Source organism: Sciurus vulgaris (genome assembly GCF_902686455.1).
Source record: "Sciurus vulgaris genome assembly, chromosome: 11".
Taxonomy (NCBI): domain Eukaryota; kingdom Metazoa; phylum Chordata; class Mammalia; order Rodentia; family Sciuridae; genus Sciurus; species Sciurus vulgaris.
The window spans coordinates 102,197,944-102,224,757 of NC_136472.1; the positions used below are offsets into that span (position 1 = coordinate 102,197,944).

The 26,814-nt window shown below is 36.7% G+C and overlaps 1 protein-coding gene across 4 annotated transcripts in view; it reads left to right on the forward strand.

Moving 5' to 3' along the window:
• LOC306638355 (uncharacterized protein) overlaps positions 1-26,814 on the forward strand; it is a 196,256-nt gene that overhangs the window by 119,593 nt on the left and 49,849 nt on the right. The window contains exon 3 of one of the 4 annotated variants that reach the window (XR_013757476.1): positions 10,026-10,320. The exons of 2 other annotated variants lie outside the window; for them this stretch is intronic. Coding sequence is in view for 1 of the 2 variants with exons in the window: in XM_079101676.1 (XP_078957802.1) it covers positions 10,026-10,193 (168 nt within the window). In the remaining variant the exon portion in view is untranslated. Of the gene's footprint in view, positions 1-10,025; positions 10,321-26,814 lie in introns of those variants that run through there. One more of the 4 variants, XM_079101676.1, reaches the window with a different exon arrangement.

Here is a 26,814-nt window from a genome sequence, read left to right on the forward strand (position 1 = left end):
TGTTTTCTGAAATATCCTAAGACGTTATCAGCATTAGCTAATTATTTGTATAGAATGAAACTTCTTTGTTGTGATTATTTGTGATCTACCTTGTTTCAACAGAATGTAAAGTAAAATAACAACTTCTGAGTCACAACAACAGAAAAGTTTTTGTTAGTTCATACACTTTTTATGATTTGGATCTGATAGCCAGAAACAAAATGCAACTTTGATGAGGACAGAGAAAGTGAGAAGAAGATTAAAAGTTTGGAGGGTGAAGATTAATTAATGTCTTTTTTTAAAATGGAAAATTCATTGGAACCTCAAAGAAAATAAACATTTTTTAACTTTCTTAGGATTCACAAAGGGGAAATAATGACTGCTATTAAGGATAACTGATAACTACCATGGTATTATAATAAAGTAAACTTGGAGAAGTTTTAACATTGAATTGATTATATTCTCATTTCACTGCTGAAAATATAATGTCCCAAGTAGAATAGTTTGAAAAGCTCCACTATCCCATAATTTCCTTTTAGAATGCAGCTAACAATTCTAAGCATTATTTTTTTAACTTGAGAGACCCCGACTTCATAGAGATGCTATATTTAGCCAACTTTCTTCTTTAAAACCAATGTTACACTAATCACTCCTGTGATGTTAAAAATAAATAAATAAAAATAAAGTCAGGGCCCTAAAATCAGAGTAAGCATTAGGGACATTTTTTCTTCCTCTCAACCCCTCAAAGGAGAAAGGTAAGAGCAAGTCATTGAAATTTTGGAGCTTATAAAATGTTTTAGAAATCTTTCTCTGAGTAAAGCTTAGGAACCCATAGCAAGGAGAATGTCATGAACCACCAGAAACTCCCAAAGAAGTTTTCCAAAATTTCCTGCTTCTTTCTATATCCTCAGAAATTACCTGTGGGCCCTAGAACCATTTTTACAGGTGATCAGTCTCAGGTACTTCATTATTCTTCCAGGTCTTACCTGAGAAGGCGACTCATGACTTGTTAGTACCCTTTTGCTCAAGGGCAATTTTGATGAGAGTCATATGGCTGGATTCTAACTGCAGTGTGGTTGGGTCTGTCTCAGTGAGTGAAGGTACAAATAGCACAGGACCTGATTATTGTACAAAAAGAACAGTGTATTCCCCCTAAACTTCCCCAAAGGTAAGAAAACTTTCAAAACAGCAGAGAACCACCCAAATTATATAAAGTCCTCTATGTGAACTGGAAATGGTATGCTGCAATTCTATTTTGCCACACTATATGAATCATAAATATTTGAAGATTGAAAAAAAAATCAATAAAAAATAATCTGTTAAAAGTCCACTTAAATGCTATTTCAATCCTATCACCTGTGGAGAGGCCAGACCCCATGGTCCATATTACATTTCATCATTCTCCCCACTAATTAGTCACATTGCACAGAATACAGAAGTTACTCTCTCCTTTATAGATGACAAAATTAATATCTATTCACCTGAGATTTAATTAAGCCAACAGCTGAGGAGGTTAATTAATAGGACTCACAGAAATCTGTTTCATCATTTTCTTTTGTTTTAATGTTTTTTCTTACATAAAAATTATTTTATAATGATTTTACATTTGTAATCTCATATGGGATTGTCAAATGTTCATAATTTTGATGATTTTGAATCATGTATATATTTAGTTGTATATGGACACAATGCCTTTATTTATTTTTACGCAACGCTGAGGATTGAACCCAGTTCCTCACACATTCTAGGCAAGCACTCTACCATTGAGTTACAGCCCCAGCCCTGATTTTGAATCTTTTACTCAAATTTTAATCACCAGATGAAATTGTTTTTCCTTCTTTTTTCCCCCAAATTCTAAATATTGCAGGCTTTTTATTTAATTATTTGAAAAAGTCAGGCATCAGCACATATTCTGCTTATCCTTTAAATTCTCTTTGCCCCTCTTTCTCCTGAACCCTGTAAGGTAATGTCCTCACTCTATTCAATTGTGATTTAAATGTTTGATTAAGCAGTGTCATATAGTCCTATGATTCCAGAAAAGTGCACAAACTTACATGTGGATTTTCTGAAATCCACCCAGGAAAGGATAAGGAGGAAAGAGGGAAGTATGAGGCTATCAGAACCTTAATATAAAATTAAGAAATTTAAAAAAAAATAAGTTGTATTCAAAGTAGAGCTAAAATACCAGAGGGGAAGAGAAGGGCCTGTGCAGGGACAGTATCTGGGGAAACCTTTCCACTTCTCACCTTGTTCTGGGCAGGACAGCACCAATTGCTACTTCAGAGCAGAAGAGTAACCCCAGCCTGCTTGAGGTGGACTAGGCTGGAAATTGGATAACGATATGTAGTCATGCCTGGATGCTTTGTGCAGGGTGCCCCTCAGGGCTGAAGCACTCACACCCCAGATGCGAAAGAACTGGGAGTTCACAGCTCCCAGCTGAGGCTCTGTAGCACTTCCCTCCACTGAAAGTTTAAACTCTGTCTCAGAATCAGCTTCCTGAGCAACCTGATCTGATTGCAGCTTGACTAACAAATCTTGAATAGACCTCTTCACCACCTGCACATTTTGGACCTTCTGATTACAAATCAGGGCGATAGCTACTAGAAAGGGAACATTAAAGGTGTAAGGATTTCCCCAGAGGGACTGAGTGAGGGTCACCTGGTGATTAAGGCACAAAAGGTCATAGATCTGAGATCAACAGCAGAGAAGATGAGTGTGGGAATATCTTCTACATTCATGTCTCAGATTTCCAAGGAGAGGCACAAGCCCAGTGAGGATCCTCCAATGAACTGACAATGGTTCAATAAATCAACTGATTGTATCAGCTCTCTCAGCCTGAGGTTAAAAGAGAGAGAAAAAGGTCAGTTTCTAATTCTGGTCAGTTAATCAATCTGTTTTTAACTCAACTGAATTGTTTCTGCTTGTTTTGAACTTTGAGTTTGAAAATGACTCTGTAGTAGTATACTGCTTAGTAAATGCTCCAAATATCCAAATTTATAATTGACCATTCCATTAAGCTAATTGGTTTATTTCCAACTCTTTACGATTCATTACCTATTCTTTTCAAAGGAAAAATGTATTCCAATACACAAAATATAGAAATACAAGAGACACAACTGAGTACAGTTTACTGAAAAAATTGTTGCTTTTCACAGAACCAATTGATATCAAGTTCTATAGATCTGCAAATCCCTGAACCATCAGAATTAAGAAGTGGCCAACCTCAGACAAATATCATGCAATATCAGGTAAGGGTACCACTCACGTGCATTTCTGCAGGTGGTGGTGTCAGAGAGACAGGGGATTGAGGATTTCATACCAAAGCCCTCTGCTTGAAGGGGCACTGCTGGAGTAGGCAGGCTGATGCCCTGTAAGTCCCTCTCTAAAGGGCTGTGTAGAGATAATCCACCCACTCTGGTAGTTGGTTTCCATGGCTACAATACCTCTTCTAAACAATGCCTAAAAAGATGCTCATCCTAAGACTCTTAGTGAATATTCAGGAAAGTAACTCCAAGTTTGACTAAGCTTATGTTGTACATTTGACAGCATCCTTTACTAAACAGCAAATTTTTAAAGGTGCAAATAAATGGATAAAATGACACTACAAATTTGGGTTTCTCCACTAAAGTTGGTGAAAATTTGGTATAAAAGAACACTTAGTTGAGAGAAACTAAAGGAAATTACTAAATTGTTTATTTTTTCTATTAAAATCAGCTTTGAGGCACAATTTATCACAAAAAAGTGCCCATTTTGAGTGTAGTGTAATGAGTTTTGAAAAATGAATATATCATGTGACCACGACCCCCCCCCCCCCAAAATTCCAAATTGCCTTTTTGTAATCAATCTGGTTCACCTCCTGTCACTGGAAACCACTGCTTTACTTTATTTCACCACTGATTTGCTTAAATTTTATACAAATAAGATTTTATAGTATGAAATCATTTGTGTATAGTTACAGTGCCCAGTGTGTTTTTGAGATTCACCCATATTGTTGTGGTTATCAGCAGTTGGCTCATTGTAATTGCTAAGAAGTATTCAATTATTTCAGTATACCACTTTTTGTTAGTCTGTTAATGTTTCGATGTGCATTTTTTTAAAACCAGGTTTTGGCTAATACAAATAAATCTGTTAAAACAAGTCATTATGTGTGGACATATTCAAGCATATTTTTGAACATTTATCTTAGAACAATTTTAGATTTACAAAAAGGTTACAACAAGAGCACACTGTTCTTCTGCACCCTTAACCCACTTTCTCCTGTTAACATCTTATATAACCATTTCACATTCGTTAAAACTAAGAAATTAACATTGCACAGTACAATTAACTTAGTTGTTATTCAGATTTCACCTGTTTTTGACTGATGTCCTTTAAGTTCCAGGATCTAATCTAAGAAATCAATTGCTTTTAATTGCCATGTCTTAGTATCCTCTGACCTAGAACAGTGTCTCAGTCTTTCCTGGTTTTCATGACCTTAACAGTCTTGAAGTATACTAGTTAGACATTTTATAGAATACCTCTCAACTAGGGGGCATTGTCTGAATTGTCTCATGGTTAGACTGGGGCTATGGACAGATAATACCAGAGAGATGAAGGGCCCTTCTCCTAGCATCAGAATGGGGAGCACACAATCAACACAACTTATTACTGGTGAAGCTATAATAATATGGATCACTTGGTCTCTGTCAGATTTCTCTGCTGAACAGTAACTGGTTTCTCCCCTCTGTTCTTCTGATAGTCCTTAGTGAGTTAAGGGCTGGGGTTCCTTTCTGGAGGCTTCAGTAGAGAATCAATTTTCTTATCTTTTGCAGCATCTGGAGGCTGCATTCCCTGGCTTACAGCTTCTTACATCTTTAAAAGCAGCAATGACTGGTTGAATATTTATTGCACAGCTTCTTTTTTGACATTGACTCTTTCACTTCTCTTTCCCTGCTGATACAAACCTTTGTGATAACATTGGGCCTATCCAGAAAATCATTGATAATCTAACACATCTCAAGATTAGCTGATTAACAACCTCAATTCATTTGCAATCTTAATTTCTCCTTGCCATGTGAAATAACATATTCTCAAATTACAGGAATTAGAATATGAACATCTACCAGAGGCCTTAATTTGCTTAGCTCAGGAATTCTATACTACATTATCTAGTTTGATGCCCAAATTATTCCAGCTTTACTTTTTCCAGGTTGGTTCCTACATCCTTTAGACATACCTCAAGGTTTTGTTTTTGTTTTTTTTTTTTAGTAATTCATTATTTTCTGTCATGGCAAGAGGCTCCAGGTTTATCTTTGTTTTCCCTATTCCATCCTTAGAATCACTTATTTCTCCAAGGAGTCTTGGTTCCTTGTATTGGGGAATGATACTTAGAAACCAAGATCTGAGTGCTGGGTTGTTTATTACTACTGAGGTGCTACTACTTCTAAATCAGTAAACAGAGGTGGGAATTATATGAATGGTGTGTACCATATATTTTAACCATTTCTGCATCTAGCATATGTACATGTATTTAAAAAAATGTGTTCATGTTGATTTCCCCAACTCTTGTCTAGTACTGTATGGTTTGTTTAAGCCATATCTCCTTGCTTATTGTAACTCCTTTCCCTCACAGATAGAAATCTGTCCCCCATCATCTATAATTTATTTACTTATTTCTTTGGTCCTACTGTACATGTAAAGTAGTTTCAGAATTGCTAACCCAGACCTTTGTGAGAAATAAATTCAGCAACTAGAGTAGTATTTGTTACTTTTCTTTTGTCTTTAGCTATACAATCTTGAGCCAATATACCATTTCCAAAGTTAGTGAAGTCAGGTTTTTTCCCTCAAACCCTTCTTTGAGGTTTGTATCATGCATTTTTAATATAATTAGACTCATTTTTTAGTTATCTGCATTCTATCCCCTGCTTTCTTGGTTGATTTTTAAGAATTTACCTACAGTAATATTTACTCTTTTTAAAGTGTAATTCTGTGAGTTGTGACAAATTCATAAAATTACATATCTATCAACCAAAACTACAACAAAAAATTCCATCAGCATAAATATTCCCTTGTTGTAATCTATCATTCCATTCCTTTTACAACCACCGACAACCACCGATTTTCCTTCCTTAGAGTTTTGTGTTTACAATATCATATAAATGCAATAAAATTATAATTTGTAGCTTTTGAGTCTTGGTTCTTTCACTCATCAAAATATATTTAAGGTCCACTCATTTTGTTCTGTGAATCAATAGCTCATTTATTTTTATATTTCTGAGTAATATTTCATTTCACAGCTTACTTTTTAGTTTGTCTGTCCATTGATATACTAAAGAACATCTCAATTGTTTCCAGTTTGCCAGTTTGGAATAATTATGAGTATTGATTCTACAAACATTTGAATATGAGAGTTTCTCCCTGTCTCTGTCTCATCTCTGTTTCTCTCTCTCCTTTTCTCTCTATCTCTTTCTTTGCGCATGTGTGTGAATATGAGAGCTCAGAACACTTGAGTGATACTTAGAAACTAGGAACAAGTTATGGGGCTGTATGTTAAGTATTACGTCAATTAAAATGACTGTACCATTTGCATTTTGACCAGTAGTGAACGAGAATTCTTGGGGCTTCACTCCCTTCCCAGTGTTTGATATTGTCAGTTTTTAAAAGTATACGCGACAACTTTAGTAAGTGTACAGTAGTATCTCATTTTGATTTTGATTTGCGTTTTCCCAATGACAGTAAATGTTGAAAACCTTTCTTTTCTTTTCTTTTCTTTTTGGTACTGGAGATTGAACCTAGGGGAACTTAACTACTGAGTCACATCCCCAGACTTTTTCATTTTTTATTTTGAGACAGCATCTCACGAGGTTGCTTACAGCCTCACTAGGTTGCTGAGGCTGGCTTCCAACCTGCAATTCTCCTGCCTCAGGCCACTGGGATTACAGGCATATGCCACTATGCCTGACTGAAAATCTTTTCATATGCTTATTTTCCATCTTCATAGCTTCTGTGATGAAGTCTCTGTTTACTTCTTTTGCTCACTTTTCTGTTGAATTGTTTATTACTGAGTTAAAAGTATTCCTTATGTATTCCAGATACAAATATTTTATCACACATATGAGTTATAAATATTTCTCCCAGTCTGTAGCTTGTCTTTACCTTTTTTAACACTGTCTCTTGCAAAACAAAAGTTATATATTTCTGTAGGGCCCAACTGATATTTGCTTTCATTTGTTGATCATGCTTTTAGAGTAGCTTAAAATTCATAATCGCACTGAAGGTCACACAGTTGTTTTGCTGTTTTCTTCTATAAGTTGTATAGCTGAAGTTTGATGTTTGGGTTTTTGATCCATATTGACTTAATTTTTGTATAAACTATAAAGAATGTGTAAACTTTAAAGATTTATTTATTGTTTTGTTTGCTTTTACATGTGATTATCCAACTGTTCCAGCACCATTTGTTGAAAGGAATATTTTTTCTCCATTATATTTCCTTTAATCCTTTGTCAAAAATAAGTTGACTATATTTGTCCTTTTCATTTAATTTCATTGATCTATAGGTCTACAATTTTACAACTATTATACTGTTTTGGTTAAAGTAGATTTATGGTAAGTCTTGAAATTTGGCAGTGTAACTTCTCCAACTTTGTTCTTCAGTGTTATTTTGACTACTAGATTTCTTCCACTTGATGTGTAAAATTTAGAATCAACTTGTTGATATCTACAAATTCTTCCTGGAAATTTTATTGGGATTGTATTAAATCTATAGATAAAATTAAGAAGTGATCTGAAGTTGCTGGCCTGAATAACTGAAATCAGGAACAAAGACTAGTTCGAAGGGTGGAAAGGGAATGGGGTCACTTAATAATGTGAAACTAAGTGTTCTCAATGGTATATCTAGGGAGAAAGATGTCCAGCAGAAAGTTGAATAATACATGGTGATTTTTAAATCCCTTTTTAACTTAAATAAGAGCAACTCCATCAGTGAAATGGTAGGAATGTTTCTCTCAATCCTAACATGGTCTGGCCAATCTTCCTTGTGTATAGTCTTTGCAAGACACCAAAGGAGGTCCTTTCCCTTACCGGAGAACAAATCAGTCCATTCTTGGGCATCTTCCACCTCACGTCAGTAACACTGATTGAGATAAATATTTCCTTCCCTTCCCTTCTCACTTTTCTAGAAAAATATTTATTCAAATTTGTTTCCAAAGATTGAATGTCTCTATATTCTCCTTAATGGAGCTAGGATGACTTTATAAAGATGCAAATCTGATCAGAATTTTAATGGTTCCCCCTTTCCCACTGGATAAAGTCCAAATTCCTCAACATTATAAGCAAGACTCTTTGTGAAACTCTCCTTGCTTTCTCCTCCAGCCTCTCCTGTCATTAATGGCATGCTGTGATCCAGTAAAATGAATTTTCCCCTACTGCACAAGATTGTAGAAAGTGCTATTCCTAAGGGTTCCCATAGTCTCTGTGCTTGCCCAATTAGAGCACATTTCTGAATTGTGATTTTCTGTATTTGTATGTATCACCTTCTACACTGTATCTTCCCTATGGGCAAGGACAGGGTCTTTCTCTGATATGTCCTTAGGAGCTATCACAGTGCTAGGAATACAAATACTTTTTGAGTTTAAAAAACATGAAGAAGGAAGGAAAGAAGGAAGGCAGCCAGACAGGTAGGCATCACAGTGTTTATTTTCACAAGACTATATAAACCAATATTTATAAGTTTTTACTATGATCCTAGTCTTTGGATTTTTCACAGACGTTATACACATAGAGAAATTATGTGTTCAAAAGCATTTTTTTTAATAAGACAACATTTTCAGGGTTCTCATTATATTACATGACACAAAAAGGAGCAATTATGTCTTATCCTGCCACCCACATAATGAACCTGAGTTCTTCTTGTCAAAATGACCTTGTAGGACTATGTGGAGTGATATTGCAACCATAACAGCAATTGAAAAAAGATCGAAGGCCCAGAACTCATAAAGAATAGATGAAGCATAAATTGGAATCAGGCATGTGTGTCACCCATCTTAAAAGGTGCACAGAAATGAATTAAATAAGCCAAAATGAGAGCTGGTAAATTGCCTGTCAGATAGCTGAGACTACTGCAGCAAGAGTCATCTTAGAATCATTTTGACAAAGCTGATCTAGACAAGTTGAGAAACAACGTAAGTAATGACTCCTTATATTTCATTAGGAGTAGTTTTAGTTGAATTGAAAATTCATAGTTGTTTTAGGTTACAAGGTCTAAAGGCAAGTTCAGGTCACTCTAAGGCATAGCAATCTCTACTCTTGGATGTAGTATCAGATTGACAAGACTTGTATGATAACTTGAAAATAACTGACCATGTAATTTCAAAATATCTGTCTTGTTTAGTTGATTGAAAAGAGTACAGCTTTGAAGTCACTAAAAAGTTTTAAGTCCTATCTCCACTGCTTACTACTGTGTGATCTTTTTCGGAAAAATTATACAACTACTCATGGCTTTCTTATATGTAAAATGGGACAAAATGGATCTACTTTAATGATCTGAGATAATGTTTTGAAGAAAGCACTGAGCATGTTTTCTTATCCAGAGCAGATAAGCCACCAAACAATAACAGTTGTCTTGTAACTTGTCCTTTTCCAGTCTGTAGGGAACAGAAACGTTTTTCAACAGCAAAAGTCTTTCCTCAAACGTATTTGCTTTGGGCATATGTAAATAACATTAAATGGGGAAACCGAGTTTTATTTAAGTTCAGTGTCTACTTCCTGTTAGAGTTAGATCCTTATCTATTTTCCCTTCTTTCTGATTCCTAGTCTATCATGTCTGATGAGCATGTGGGCCACTTCTGTGATCTTAACTACCTAAAGCATTTGCGTCATATAATGGTGACTAAATCCTTAGAAGAAGTTCAGCCTTATTTGGAAAAAGTGCCATAGGTCCCTGATTCCTGCTTCTAATAACTTTTAAGCTTAATGGTTTGAGTTCTATGGAATGTAATATGTAAAACCAATTGAAGCTACTGTTAGTTATTAACATTTTGGTATAAATCTGTTTCTGCTTCTTTCTTGAGGGTTACTTTTAATAGGAAAAGAGCAGAGATTCATGGTGCAAGAAGAGGTCATCCTTTTGGAGGAGCCCAGTAGGACCTATGGCCAACAAACGGCCATGGTTGCTGAAGGTCTGGGCTGGCTCCACCTCAAGTGCCAAATGCCACAACTTTGGATTCTGCAGTCCACGGGTATATTTTCACCATGTTTCTATAAATCACATGGAAAAATTGGTAAAAATTTTTGAATCATAAATGAATTATGTTAGTATTTCATAGAAAAAAGCATAAAGTGGTTAAGTTTCTGTTTCCCACCAGATTTTCTAATATTAGTATGGTTATGTTTTAGAATGATTGGCAACAGACCAGCATATTTCCATGTTTTGCGTTTGTTTGACCCATTTTTTTTCCAGATAAATATACATTTAAGTAATTGCTATCTATATTTTATCTTGTAATCTCAACAGCATGTTAGCAGTTCAGACTTGAATAGAAGTCTCTAGCCTCCGGGTTTTGCACTTCAATGACGTATTCCATTTTCTAATAGCACTTTATTGTGCACTTATGTTGTTGAGATGTCAGAGACGGTATCTACATTTTCAACCCCTTATCAAAATCTTCTTTTTCTCTCTGTTGTAGTTCACTGCAATAGTGGGATACATCATTAATGTCCACTGGTTATATTATTGCATGAGATTTAAAGGATCATGTTTTATATGTATTTTGAATCTCTTAAAATTCAACCATATATACGTTTTAGTAAAGCATCAATGGTAAGTCATATATACACTATATCAATCATTTGTACTGTTTATATGTAGTGACAGCAAGATTATCAATCACGGAGAAAATGGAACATGATTTGTGTGAATTGTCAATGCTATTGTTTTCTAATTGACTCAATATCTGAGGAAAGGATGAATATAATAAATGCATGAACAATTAAAAAATATTAGCATTTCAAATGAAGCTAGAAAAGTAACTGACCATGAAATCATTTGTCGTTTCCCAGTGCCTGATTTACTATTGTATTTGCAGTCTTTTGCACGTAAAACTTAGTAATTTAAGTTTAATTCAGAGGACTTAATTATCAGTATTGCCTATATTAATATCACAAAAGAAAGAGAATTTTGTCATTTTCAAGCCTATGAATAAATAGTTTTCTAGTCTCCTTTTCTGCTTCCCCTGCATCACATACCTATATCACACCTACCCTCTGCCTATCTATATGCCCACCCCCCAAATTCAAGCTCCAGTCACTCTGACAATGGAGCCACAGATGCCTTTTGGGGTCATCTAGAGATTCTGGTCTTTGTAATTGTGTGGGATGTGCTCTGTTATGGTGGAGTTTTAATATTAGTGAGGGAGGAGACAATCCACTTTTCTGATTTAAAGCATCTGATTCATTTGAAGGAGACTAAATGCCATTCCCCAGACACAGTTTATGAAAACCTTCCATATGCTGCCATGAAGTCCCTCAGTCCTGGGCAAACCTGTACATTTGGTTTCCCTGTATGCAACACATTGTATTTCACAGGAAAGAAAACAAGATTCAGAAAAGTAATCCAAATTTACTGCTTATCTCTCATCAATCAACATTAATTAAATGCCTATGTTGTCATTTATCTATGTACATAATGGCAGAGCTGAGATTCCAGCACAAATTCCAGCAACAAATTCATTTTGATATGTTTTCTATTTGCTGATCAAATGTGATCACTTGCTCTTCTGAAGCACTTTGATAGATTATTTATTCATTTATTATGTACTGTCATGTTTTCATGACTCCACACTTGTAGTTTTTCCTTAAAGGAAAGCCTTACTCATGTCTATCTCTTTTACTTATATTTCTCCCTCTCCCTACATGGAGTCTAATGAATATAATGTCTTTTTTCTCTGAAACAAGCGTGACTAACCACTCACTTGCCTGTTTCTCTACCTGCTCTTCTAGCAGCATACTTAGCCCTGCAGCCACCAAGGAGGATTCTGTCTCCCAGTCTCTCTCCAATTCATCCCTCCTCTTTTCTTCCCATTATCGCTCCCTTCTCCCATTGATTCTCCTCTGAGCTGACAACTGTTTTCTTCTATGACTCTGTGTCTCATGCCTTTTTTTCTGTCTTTCCTGTTTGACCCTCACTTGCAAAACCGTCATCGAAGGCCCCTTTCACAGTCTATTCTCGTCACTATTTTGGCCACACCACAACTCCTACCTCCATGTATCTCACCTTTCACCCACACCAAATTGTTACTTTTCTTGGCATGTGCCATGTTTTACAAGTCTGTATGTGTTCTCTCATTCTCTCTTTACCCATAATTTTTTTTTTCCCTTTTCCATGATGTTTTTTTTCCCCCAACCTGGCAAATGCTCTCTTCTCATCCCTAGTCAAATGTCTTTGCTTCATAGAAGCTCTCTTTGATCTCCACTCTGACATTACCTTAAATACTTTCTTCTCTTCATCTTTCTACAGTATCTTAGTCTGCTCAGGCTGCCATATGAAACTACCTACTACAAGGCTTAAACAACAAAAATTTATGTTCTCATGTTTCTGTAAGCTAGAAATCCAAGATCAAGGTTCTGTAAGGGTTTCCACTTATTGAATTAGGGCCCTGCTCTCATGACCTCTTTTACTCTTAATTACCTTTTAAAGATCCTGTCTTCAAATAAAATCACAATGGGAGTTAGGGCTTTAAGAATTATGGAAGACAAAAGTCAGTCCATTGCAAAAAGATATTTAAATATATTTTATTTAGATATTAATCATTTTGAATATTTTTGTGTTCATTAAAATATGAACACAAAGCACAGAAGGGCAGTGCCTGATCATCTTTGCTCTACTGAGGAGCTGACACACAGTGCACAAGCAGTGTCAGAAGGTAACTAGGGACTGGATTGACACCTAGTTCATATTGTAGGTTTATTCTTCCTTGGTGACACTGTTTTTCCACTTTCAATCTAAAGAACTACAGGAATAATTAAAAAAAAGTCAACATAATCATTAAGGAAAAGTGGCATTGGAATGACACCAATTTTCAATTTCTATGCAGTATATTATGCTCCAGAGATCAATATGATCTAAGATTTTATGACAGTTTTTAATTACTATCTTTCCTAAAAATAACATAATTGGATTTACTTAGAAATAATAATCACCTGGAGAAACTATAATATCTATCATTCCCTTCATTTTTTATCCATATGGATTAAATTTTGTCTGAGATTCAATTTACAAAATAAACAATAATTTTGGTAAAGTAATATGGGCTCCCAATTGGGAGACTTATGTAAGAAATATATTTGAATGGAATCAGTGAATGGAAGCCTTGAAGAATTTCCTTTAATCTAAAGTTGATTGCTTCTTTTTTTTTTTTTTTTTTATTGTAAACAAATGGGATACATGTTGTTTCTCTGTTTGTACATGGCGTAAAGGCATACCATTTGTGTAATCATAAATTTACATAGAGTAATGTTGTTTGATTCATTCTGTTATTTTTTCCCTTCCCCCCACCCCTCCCACCCCTCTTTACCCTCTATACAGTAGTTCCTTCCTCCATACTTGTCCCCCTCCCTAACCCTAACTCTAACCCTAACACTAACCCTTCCCTCCCCCCCATTATGTGTCATCCTACACTTATTAGTGATATCATTCGTCCTTTGGCTCTTTGAGATTGGCTTATCTCACTTAGCATGATATTCTCCAATTGCTTCTTTTTTTGTAAATATTCTCTGATTCTCAAATTCTCTCTTTCACTTCTTGAAGGATTTAACATTTATTCTGTGTAATGAAAGTTAGAAAAAGAAATAAAATATCATAAACAATTTCATCCTCATTGAAAACTATTTTTGTTACATAGGATTGTATGGTGTTTGGTCACATAATCTTATAATGTACAAGGGCCCCTGGCTGCCAGTTTTTGGTTAGACCAATGCTCTGGCTTCATAGGATAACCCATTTCAAGCAAGATCATTGAGTACGCATGTAAGGGGATAGACTGGGAACACAGCACAAGAAAATAATTTTCTTCCATGGCCTAGTATTCACCATGGGAGACAGACATAAAGCAAATCATTGTAAGATGTTATGAAGCTTCTCTTTGCATTCCTGAAAATAGTTCAAGAGAGGACAGAAGTAACTTTAACCAGAGGGGAGAGAAAGGTATCTTGTGTGGTAAAGGGTAAGGTAATGTGATTCAGGACTAGAAAAAGAAAGTATAAACTGAGAATCTGTTGAAAGCAGATTCTCAAAAGAATAACATGTTCCTAGGACATTGCTAGATAAATTTGGGAGGGAAAATCATAAGGGAGTCTGCAAAGATAAAGAATCATACTGAAGTATAATTATATAAAATGAATTCAGGGAGATACGTGAACTATTGAAATGAGGACAAAGTGTTTAGGGGAAAAATACATTTTCTGGAAAGGAACAACTGTGTGATGAAATACAATTTTTATTCAGAATGTATAGAAATCCATAGTGTATCAAAGAGCTTAGACTTGAAAGTACTGCAGTGATTTAGGAAGTCCCAAGACTCATCTTTAGTAGAAAAGTTTTAACAGATAAATTTTTGTGAACTAAAAACTTAAAAAATTAAAATCATAATAACAGAGACAGAAAATTATTATTTTCTTCATATTCCAAATAAACTAGAAAGGACTTTCACTGCTAACAGCAACAACCTAACCATTGTGCTATCCAGTTGACCCTCCATCCTTTGATTTGCACACCTTTTGAAGTTCAGACAAGGGGAGTTCAGATTGCTTGCAATTCTTTCCTACATCGTAGGACTTTGCATTTCAGGTCCACCTCCGCTAAGCTGGTTGCCATCTGTAGCCCTTGGAATTAAATCAACTCACAGTGAACTACGTGACAATAGTGAAGTCATAGTTGTTTTTAGATTTTCAAATTGGACTTTGTCTTGAACTTTGTCTGGGGCCCTTTGAAAAACACAATTTTAACAAAACTATCTTCACTTCAAAATCAGAAAGATGTGATCAAGTTAATCACTATAGATTTGAAGTAATAAGGGCAGTCCTCCCTACACAGGGAGCGCAGGTCGAACGTCCTAGGGAATCCCTGTGTCAGGAGGTGGTGGAAAGTCACGCAACTGCAGTCAGTGCTGAGTGCATCTCAAGTGATACTCAGGGGATGGAGCAGGAGCAGGCTGGCGGACAGACAGGGTGGCAGTCAGCCAATCACCATCCACCAGAGGAACTCTCCAGGTCTGTTATTACCTGTGCTGTTCAGTCTGCCTACTTAAAACAAGTAGGTTCACAGAGATTTCAGAGTCAAAAATCAGGGTCATTAAAAAAAAAAAAAAAAAAAGATTTCTAGTTCTCTCCAGTTTGCCCAGTAGCCAAGTAATGGAACAAAATATTCTTATACTACTGTGTGTCAGATAGACACTGGGAATAAAAAGAATATGGAAAGAATCTTCACTCTCAAGGATCTCATGATGTATGGACAATATAGATTTAAAAAAAAAAAAAAAAAAAGCCCTGTAGTTTAGAAGGCAAAACAGAACACCACAAAATTAGCTAGGCCAGACTCTTAAACATGCTTATGTAAGAAAGAAAGTTTTCCTAAAGATACTGGCATCTCAGGTAAGTCATAGAGTATGAGATACAGTCAGTCAGGTAGAGGTGAAAGAGGGTCCTGAGCAAGTCAAAGGCAAAGGAAAGGAGAAATCATGGTAAATAAAGACAAGGAACCAGGAACCGACAGCGGGTAGATCAATGTGACTAGAGCTCAGAGCAGGCATGCAAAGTGGGCATGCAGACCCTGTCTGGGTTTTCAGGCTTCTTAAGTATTACTGTTCTTATTACAGAAAACTAGGAAGGCTTAGCTCGGGATGGTGGTGATTAGAACGCAACTGAGGGTTGAATCGGAGTTCCCAAATCAGATGAGTTATGCTGACAGAGAAAGAATACTTATCCTAAACCAATCTCTCTAAAGAAAGATGAGCCTCAAAAGCCCAAAAGGAGAAAGAGAGAAAGAGAGAGAGCCAATTATGAAGTTCAAGTTAGTAAGGGAAATTGGAGACAAAATCTGAAGGCTGAACCTGAACGGTGGAAGATCGGAGCAGAAACAGTTTAGGGACAAAAGTTGAGAGTTTGATAAGAGTCACATAATCATTGACTCTATGCCCTTGGCTTATGGTTGGCAAGTTAGGACTATGCATGTGTGATAAGATGGTCAATGACTTAGATGAGTTCTTTTTGAGTTTGGGAATTTTATTTTCTTCACAGAGAAAGTATTTTATGAAAATACTTGTATTTTGTGCATGTAAGAGAATGCATCTAATTGGGCACAGTAGCACATGCCTGTAATCCCAGAGATTCAGGAGGCTGAGGCAGGAGGATTGCAAGTTCAAGGCCAAGCCCCAGCAACTCAGTGAGACCCTGTCTCAAAATAAAATATTAAAAGAGCAAAAGGGTCAGGGATGTAACTCAGTAGCTCTATGGTAGAGTGCCCCTGGGTTCAATACCCAGTACTCAGAAAGAGAGAGAGAGAGGGGGAGAGAGAGAAAGAGAGAGAGTGTGTGTGTGTGTGTGTGTGAGAGAGAGAGAGAGAGAGAGAGACAGAGAGAGAGAGACAGAGAGAGAGAGATTAGATAGAACATATAGAACATGTCTATTTCCTTATGAGGAAGAATTTTTTAAAGGATCCACTGTGTGTGTGTGTGTGTGTGTGTGTGTGTGTGTGTGTGTGTATGCGCACATGTGTATATATATGTTTACCTTTAAGTAAAAGACAGCAAATCTGGTTGTATAGACTATCTTCAAATCCATTTTTTATGCCAAGATGAGTGAATTAATCCTTTTATAAAACAACAGTATTCAGAATTTATTTTCTTTTAGACACTATTATAAGTGCTAAAGATAGAAGTGGAGCTTAATGGGGTAAGAAAGATTTACCAAATAAATTAGCAATTACACATATATTTACATGTTCAACTGTGTTATAAAAATGACATAAGGACTTGTGGGGAGCTCTGAGTAAAATAGCATAGTCATCCACATGAAGATCAAAAGACAGTGCTCCAGGCACTGGTGACAACAAGTGTCACAGAGCAAGCGTGAGAAGTATAAGGGCTTTAAAAGAGGCCCAGAGGACCATGCAGGAGGGACACAGCAGGGAAATCAGAAAGGATCCCACAGACTATGGGATGCCTTTTTTATTCTTATCACAGTGGGAAATCACTGATGGATTGTAAACGGCATTTGATATGATTTTTGCTTTGAGAAAAACCTTCACAACATTTACAGCTGCTATGTAAAATTGAATTTATGGAGGTAACGTGGAAACTTTAACAAGCTGCTTGTCCATCACCGTGATTCAGTTGAGAATCCATGGTGTCAATGAGTGAAGTTTTGCAGTGGAGATGGTGAATCCTGACTCCATTCTTCAAACGATATCAGACATTAGGAAACTGGGTTCCTTTTTCTGGGTTTCTAATTTTTCTCTCATAACAGGGATATAATACTGGCTCTTTCTCATAGGGACTGCTGGTGGTTGAGTAAGCTAAAGTATCCTCAAGGCGGAGAGCAGCACCTGACAAGCAGCAGCTTCTGATTCACAGCCATTCCTCCCCTGAGCACACATTCCCATTAAGCTTCTCAGAAGACTCCCATGGGTAAAATGCCCCCTGAGTGGAGTGGCAAGCAAAAGATGCCAGGAAGGGCCCTGAACATTAGGGACATCCTTCCCAAGACTTCCACAAGCCTTGAGCTATTTACACAAAACCCTATCGTGAATGAATGGAATAAGAGGTTGTGATTCAAGAGTAAATCAGAGATTCTGAGAGTATGATGGGAGTTCATCCAAATGCCTAACATAAAAGATGAAAAACAGTTTGGAATAGAGTGATGTATTAGACAGGGTCCTTCAGAGACAATCAATGGAATGTGTGTGTGTGTGTGTGTGTGTGTGTGTGTGTGTGTGTGTGTTCTCTCTTATTTTCTCTCTTACAGGAGAATACTCTATCTATATATATATTCTCAAAGATACAACCAGAAATAATGATTTACCAATTCTCTAGGCATCCCTCAATTCAAAACTAACACAAATGGTTTTAATAGTATACCAGAAAGTAAACAACTACTTAATCCAGATCCTGCTCGAAAAAGCACATGATGACACAGTAGTATGGCTCAGTACATTTTGATAAACTCGTACATATGTTGGCACTGGATTAAATAATTTTCAAGTAACAATCTGAAGCATGAGAGAATGGAGTTAACAGTTTCCCCCTATTTTCCTCTAGCCACATATCAAGTTGTGCACTTGTTCTTAACTTAAAGTTTTCCTTTGTAGAATGCTGAATCCAAAATGATGTTTATAGATCACATACATACAGATTGCTACTCATCAGTCTTAGGCCAACCACCTGGTCACCACTGTGGGTGCCCACGCGATTCACTCTGCTACATCTAGTCTCAACTAGAGTAAGCACTGTAAAAATATCAAATGATGGACAATAACTGACATGATTTCTAAAGAGTCTTTTCAAAATAAAGATATTTGAATTAATACCGAGGTTTTCAGTTTTGTACATTTCAGCATTTTGTAAAAGATTGGCTTGGGAGGAATGTGATTTCCAGGGGATATTCTTGCCTTGATCCAGAATCAGCTTGGAATTTGACCTGAAATGAATTCAGCTCTTTTAATCAAAGAGCTTCTTTACTTGAAAATTCCTGTGGTTTGGAAGTTAATATTCTGGTTGTCTGGGAGGAACTTGATTTAGTGGTGGACAGATAACTGTCCACCCATTCTCACTCCAACAGGACATGTTAGGGGTCCATTATTGCTGGGACTGCTTTTGTGTTACTGGGACTGCTTTTGTGTTACAGAGACTGGTTGAGATTTTTCTTTGTGCTCTACATTTCAGAAATTTCCAAATAAACAATGAAGATCCCCTAGAAAGGAGTTAATGTGCATACATACACATCTGGCTAGACGTTAGACCTCATCTAGAAATCAACATGTGTCAATGTATATTTTTCTAATATCAAACCACCTCAAAACTTGATGACTTACAACAGTAAGTACCTACATGACGCTGCTGGAGCCTCTCTACTCAGACAGAGGGACAGCTGGAATGGTTGGGACTTTGCTTCTCTTTATGTGGTCTCAGACCATCAGGCTAACAGAGGATTGCTCACATGTTAGTGGAAGCACTCCCAGTAAGAGAATAAGAAGTAGTAAGATTGGGCTGGGGATATAGCTCAGTTGGTAGAGTGCTTGCCTTGCAAGTACAAGGCCCTGGGTTCAATCCCCAGCACCGCAAAAAAAAAAAAAAAAAAAAAAAAAAAAAAGAAGTAGTAAAGTCTCTTGAAGTCTTATAATAAAGGCTTAGAAGTCATATAATGTCTATGATGCATTGTGTTGGTCAAAGAAATTCACAAGACCACTTGGATTGGAGAGATGGAAAAAGCACTCTAATGATGGAAGAAAATGTACAGAATGTATGGTCGTTTCACAATCTGCAAGAGCATTCATGATTCATTTCTTTTACCTTTCCTGGACATTCTAGATTGGGGAAAACCATTCTCATCTTGCCAATTATTTACATATGTACTTTGCTTATTATAAAGCTTTTTCCCCCCACATGTTATTTGATTATTTCTGCAAATATGGGAAGATAACTCCAGTGCAGCTGGTGTAAGTCTGGCTAGTGTTCTATTTTGTAATGTAGCAGATTTCAAGGTTGAAGCAGACATGCTTTTGAATCACAGCATGGAATCCATTGTTCCAGTGACATTCTCTAGATGACTGTCATCCTATTAGTGAGGATCCATAAATGGAACTCTGACAAAAATAGGGAAAGGAGAGAGAGAAAGAGAGAGAGAGAGAGAGAGAGAGAGAGAGAGAGAGAGAGAGAGAGAGAGAGGGGGGGGGGGGGGGGGAGGGAGAGAAGAGGAAACACAAACTCTTAGAAAAATTGTTTTTTCCTCAGTGAACCTCATCAAAGAAAATCTCTTGGCTGTGTTCTTTGTAAACTACTCCAACTGACAGCAGGATAAATAAAAAGTACAATATCAGCATTTTCAGCTTCAGGCAAAGGAAGAGTTTTCAAACTTGTTGAGATTCTTTTGCTTTATCATTCCTAGTCTTGGACAGCATTTCTAGAATCTCAGCTTTGAAATTTTTGAGAATAAACACTAACCTCTTAGAAATGTCCTTAGGTTCTTTTGATTAAAGATCTCATTTGGCAATTAAGAATATTTTCAAAAAGCACTTCCACTCCATGTTCAAATCTATTGTTCCCAACCTCAGCCTCCCAAAGGAAGCACAGAATTTCTCTGGCATGCATCTTCATTGTCTCAATAGATGCAAAATGATGACATAGGAATTAGCATACATGGTGTGGTTGAAGGGTATCATCCTCTACTGATATCTGTATATCTTTTTGTTGTGTTGGTTGTGGTACCTCAGATTTTCATCATTAGAGAATCATGTCAGTTGGAGTAGTTCACTTCTTTGTCTAGATTAGTTCATTATACATTAAATAGTCTAACAGTTTGTAAATAATGGGAAATAGAAAAAATGATATGGAGGGTATACTAAATTTGAAATTAAAAACAGCAGAATAGGCTCCATGTTCAGTATAGCCCCCAAATAAATGGCTGAATGACCTTTTGTGAGTACTGACCTCTCTGGGTCATCTGCAAAATCAGGCCTGTGAACAAAAAAAGTATTAAGTTTTAGCAAAGAGAGTATTAAGTAGAAATGTGCATGAGAAGATGAGCCAGGAGCAGGGTTCCATCAGGTCTAGTTTCATTAGGAGGCTTGATGAGTGTCCTGGCAGTTTGAAGCCACACTTGAATACTATACCTTGAGGAGAGAGACTGTAATAAGAAGAAGGAAAAGCACTAAATAAAATGGAAATTTTTGCATTGGCCAGTCCAGTAGCCTTTATTGAGCACCTAGTTGCCTGGGTCAGACACTATGCTGGGAAATAGGGACTCAGTGAATCTAATAGAGTCCCTGATCAAAGAGAACATAGAGAACCTTACAAAAGTAAATAATAGCAAAGTATCATTGCTACATGTTAAGCCAGTTGTAAGTTCTAGGAAGAGACTGGAGGAGGGAAGAGAGATAGATTCCTGGAGAAGATGACAACTGAACTATGTCTTAAAGGTGGAGGGGGAGTTACTCAGGATAAAAAAGGATGGAAGAACATCCTAGGACAGCATTCCATGAAAAGGGAAGATCATAAGCTGAATGAAGACTGAAAAGCACAATGTATGTGAGAAGCAGCTTTCTGATAGTAAGCTTGCAGTTTAGCAGATTAGCTTCTAGGCAGAGGACAGCCATGGTTTTAAATGTGGAAGGGAGAAACAAACATCTTTTTCAAGATTTCCTCCATCCTGGAAGGCATGACTATGCACATCTTTCCCATTTTACTTCCCAATTCTCAAAACTGGGAAATGGAGACGCATTATTTTGAATGTACAGATGGAAGAGTTAGCCATATCTGAAAGCCTCCACATTCTTTTTATTTAATTTATAGATGGGAAAGTTCATCTACAGAATTAGTACATACTTTAAGATCCTTGGTTGATTCCTGAACTCCCAAGCAATGATTTGGCATACAAGATTTAGCTGAGATAAGAATCAGGGCTCATTTCCTTGGTTTCAGCAGTCAATTTATCATACACAAATATCAGTTTAATTTACACTTAAGCATTTAATAGTCCCTTATATGAAAAGCATTTAAAATTTCAGTTAAACTTTCATTTCACCCCTGCTGCACAGAGAAATTAAAAACTCAGTTTCCAGACAACTGTATCATTCAGCATGTGCTCTCAAGGTGGCCTGGCAATCTGAAATTCAGAGTCTGTTAAGTGTGCCAGGAGAGAGAAGATTTCAATGATCCAGGCTTTCCTGATTCCCATAGCTCTGCAGTGCAGGGATTAATTAGACAGTCTATTTCTATTTCAGAATCCACTGTGTGTCTAAGACAAGTGGGACCAAAGAATAACATCTGGCCCCTAGTATAAAATATTGAGCTCATTATAGGAGAGGCAAGGCTTGTCCACCAAAAGTAATTAGACAAAAAATTAGGAAAAAGTTTCAGTAAATTTCTGTGTAACATAGCTTAGTTTCTTAAAAGGAATATTTTTCATCTGTCAACAAGAAGCCCAGAAACAGAAATGGAAAAACAAAATGTGTCAGCTATACACTGTTTCACACTGACTCTAAGCCAGGCGGAGACTGTAGGTAATGGGGAGTAATGTGAGTCTTCTGGGCTAAGAAGTGAGGTCAACCTTTAGACACTTCGGGAAAGGATGGGTAGCAAAAGGCACTTTTGGCATTCCCTGACCTTGCTACCTCCCAATTCCTGTTTAAAATGTTCTCCTTCATTGCAACTTTGAACCCTTCATTTCATCATTGATTCAATGAATACCTGTGTAGTATGAACATGGCTGTGTGCCTAAAAGGCCAAAATGATAAACACAATATTTAGCATTGAGGCTCTTAAATTCTAGTTGGGGTAGAGGACAAGCAAGTGGGTAAGCACAGGACCGAGTAGAAAGCACTGCAGCAAGCACAGAGGACCAGGTGTGGTGATGCCAGGGGGACATTTCCTAAAACACCCTCATCAGTCACAGGTATTGATCACCTGATTGGGTGATATGGTGCTTGATCTGAGAAGAGTTAACTAGGCAGAGGAAGGTGCTCTAGGTTCAGGAGAGAGGATGCACTCTGAGAGCTTGGTTTAGTTCAGGTGGCTGGGATGTACTTATATGGAGAGTGGCAAAGGTGAGGCTGGAAACCAAGCAGACAGGGCCATGTCATGATGAGGGCTCTAAAACCCCATCTAAAATGCATATTTGAGGATAGAAATAAGCACAAATTTATTTCATCTGCTCACACTGTGCATCAAATCAGCAGATACAGTGCCTTCTGTTCAATGATTAGTAGACAGGATAGCTATACTTCCATTTAACACTTACAAAGGACCTGAGGTTGGTAAGGCCTCTTGTTCTCTGAGGCCTTTGAACACACTGAGTCTTGAGGTCTAAGATGGAATGGGATCCAAAGAAAGAAAGCCACATGACTCTACTTATTTTACTAGGAAACAACACATTTACTGTCCAAGTATTTCAGAAAATAGGCACTCTGGTTCCTCTACCAGGAAAGCTCCTAATGGCAAACCACTTCTCTACTTATTCATTAATTTAACATAAATTTTTTTCAATGTCCATTCTATGCTAAGGGATGCAAGATGTAAGCCTTAGGGAACCACATACAGAATCAGTGGAAACCTATGGTGGAACACCTGGTCTGACTCCTTGGTCTGTCCTTTCAGGTTTTTCCCTCTGCAGCATTTAATCCAAGTCACTCCCCACTTTTGGATGGCAGCTCCAGGGAACTCTGCCCCTCTCCATGCCTCAGTCAATACAAATACAGCATGTAGCTCATTCATTCAGGAAGTTCATTTCCCAGGAAAAGGAATAATAGGCAAACAGAAGATTCTGGAACAAAGTGGTTAGGGCTATGAAAATATGCAAGATGAATTGGAAAGCAAGGCAGAGAAAATGGGGGTAGTGAGATCAGCCAGCAGGCTGCTAAAACCAGTCAAGAGGCACAAGCAGGGAAGTGGTAAGGGTGGACAGAATACAGTGTATTTCCTACTGGAAGAGTAGTCTTGTTTTGGATGATGACCTAACTCAAGGTTTATTAATACATGAATTACATTCACCTTCTAATTACTTCCTTGGCCAAATGCCATGACATTAAATCACCAAAACTAACAACAGATAGTGTTGTTAGTTTCCTTTAAATACTGTGAAGCCAGGAGTTCACGGAAGACCTTTGGGATTTCCTAGAACTGACTGTTCAAACACAAAAAAAGATCAGTGGGTAGTTGTACTTCCTAAATAATGAACATCTCACAGCTGTATAATTGTAACTTCTTTGCAGCCCTAGAGTCCTGTTGGGCAAATTGGTGGAGGAAGAATTTATAATGTGCTAGAGAGTTGAACCTCTGTTTTCTTACCTTCTACAACTCAAAATTATGAAAGGGTATTATGTGGTAGGAATTAATGCAACACAATTCAACACCCCACATGCCTATCAAATCCCCACCATCTGCTACCAGTTCTCTGCTATATCACCTAAGCTTACCAGCACTAGATGGTGCAGTTTTTAATTCTGTCTCAGCTGGGGGGCAATTCTTTTGCTGTTTAACAGTGCCATTGAAATACTGCTTGCAGTGGGAAAATAAATCTTTAATTCCAGCATCCTATAACTCATACACCTAGATTCACTCCAGATTAGGCAGAAAATAATTGGTTCCCCCTCAGCACAGTCTTTAACAAGAAGACAATCAACTTGTTCTTAAGAATACACTATTGCTTTCATTTTTGTTATCATTTTTAGTTGAACTGAAGACAACAAAGTACTATACCTTTTCTTCTCTGCCGTTCTTTGCATCCTGATTTTTCACACATAATAACAGAATAGGATGTGTGCTGAAATATATATGACTGTTAGTACTTTCTATTCTGCAGCATAGCAGTATCCCTGAGCTTGACATAAAGTGTCATAAATGACACAGGCACTATCAAGCAGCATTTAAATGTATTTGCATAAAGTGAAAGGTTCTTTTTTATAAATCATGCCTTTCTAAGTTAAGCTTTTCTCTGATCTGTCAGAATTGCTAAGCTTTTGCATCATATTGCCCGCTACAATAAGGACAGCTTGCAGCAATATTTTAGCAGGATTATATAAATTTTATTTTTTTACCATCTTGTGCTAGTGTTTTTATTGATAATCTTTCTGTTACTAAAATTTGCAAAATTTTAATTGTTCCTTATATATCTCTAAATGCTTTACTAAATTACTTTTTTGGCACAATGTGTCAAGTATTTCTAAAGGAACTTTTATATAATTTCATAAAACCCCCTCATTGTTATTGTTATCCTATATGTAAGTTGTTAATATTCTGGTGCTGGTTGCTTTGATTTAGAAAAATAAATTAAACAAAATGTTGAGAATAACACAACAATGGTGAATAAAATTTAGCAATGGGAAGAATAAGAATGACTCTTACTAAGCAGAAAACTGCATGGGGGATAAAGAAAAGAATATAGAAAATAGGGAAACCACTGTTTCTTTTAAGATCTCAAATTTCTGTGATAGTTTGATTTTAGTAAAATAAATCTTTTGTTTGTGTTTTCTTAATTTGTGTGTGTGTGGGGGGGGGGGCGTTGAATAGAAACTGCTAGCATCTTTACTTACACTAAAATATCCTAAAGTAAAATTCAACATCACTATTTGTTCTTTTATATTTTAACTAGATGTCAGTTCATTTGTTTGAAGGCTGTTGTGTATAGTATTTGATCAATGGACATTTCTAAAAACTTTCGTATGTGGTAGAAGAGTCATGAAATGAAAATCAGAATACCATGCATGAAAGTTCACCTACTGAACATTTGCAGTTAATATCATTCTAGGCTTTTCTTAACAATAAGTGAGATATTATGTGTGGAAAAACAATTTAAAAACTGATTATCTAAAGTGCATTTGCCAATTGTTTATTTAATCATGTTTTCACCACTATCTTACACTGGGTTCCCTGGAAATAGACTTGAGATGGAGATGTGCCTGCAAAAGTTGTATTGAGATGTGCTTTAGAAGCAAAACCTATGAGTATTGAAGGAAGCCAGAGTGGGTATAAGGAGAAGTTGGCAAACAGAAAGATAGGATTATGCCATAAATAGACACAATCACTATGATAGTTTAGAAGAGGGATACATGAGTCAGTTTATTTTGCATTAGCAGGAAAATCTGTGAAAAGACGGCCTTTAATAGTTAGGGGGCAGGGATTGAATAAGTGGAGCTGGGGAAGCATCAGTCTTTCTAAATTTGGGAAGAATCTGAATGAAAACATAAATATGGGATGTTCAGATTAGCTGGAGCTTGGAATATTTAAGAAAGTAAATGTTAGACATGAAGAGGAATGTCAGATCCTTCAGGACCTTAAATGCTGAGTTAAGGATTCGGAGATTTTTATATACAGTTGGAAACTGTTCAGGACTTTGAACCCAACAGTGAAATAGAATTCTCTTGGGTTGACTGTAAGTAGTTATGTTTGTTTTTCATTCCCCACCCCCTGAAACACAGGGCTTTTAATTTCAAACCACTCAACTAGCATTTGTTGTTCACTTATTATGTACTTGGTGTCTAAAAATCAATTTCTAGTATACTTTATGGAGCTACTTACAAAATAAAAGGAACACTTGCATTTCCAACTTAAATCCCTTTTTAACAATTTTATAAAGCAATACTGCTGGCTGGCACTTGAAACTCAACATGTTCCAAACTATTCACATTTCTATATCATCAGCAATGCACACCCACCCAAAGCGCCTATCCTGCTGGTTCTCATCATAATTAATAATATAATGAGGAATAATATGCCATTAAGAAAATATATCAGTAAACATTTCTGCAGTCTAGAGATTGTGACAGGTGTGTGTGTGTGTGTGTGTGTGTGTGTGTGTATGAAGGAAGAATACAGGTTAGCTTTTCTGCTTTTCCTACAAAAATGCTGAAATAGGGTTCTTGGTTTTGCCAATACAAATCTCAGATTGAGACAAAATAAAGTAAAATTACTCCACACAGTAAAATAAGAGGTCATCTCCTTTATATGGAAATGTCATTTAATAATTTTTCCCAGGAGACAGGGTATTTGGGAATTTTATACAGTAAGTACAGTATAGGGTATTGGTAAGTACAAGTGGAATGAATGATTGAATACCCCATTGAGGATGTATAATTCGTCATCACCATTCTATAGCTGA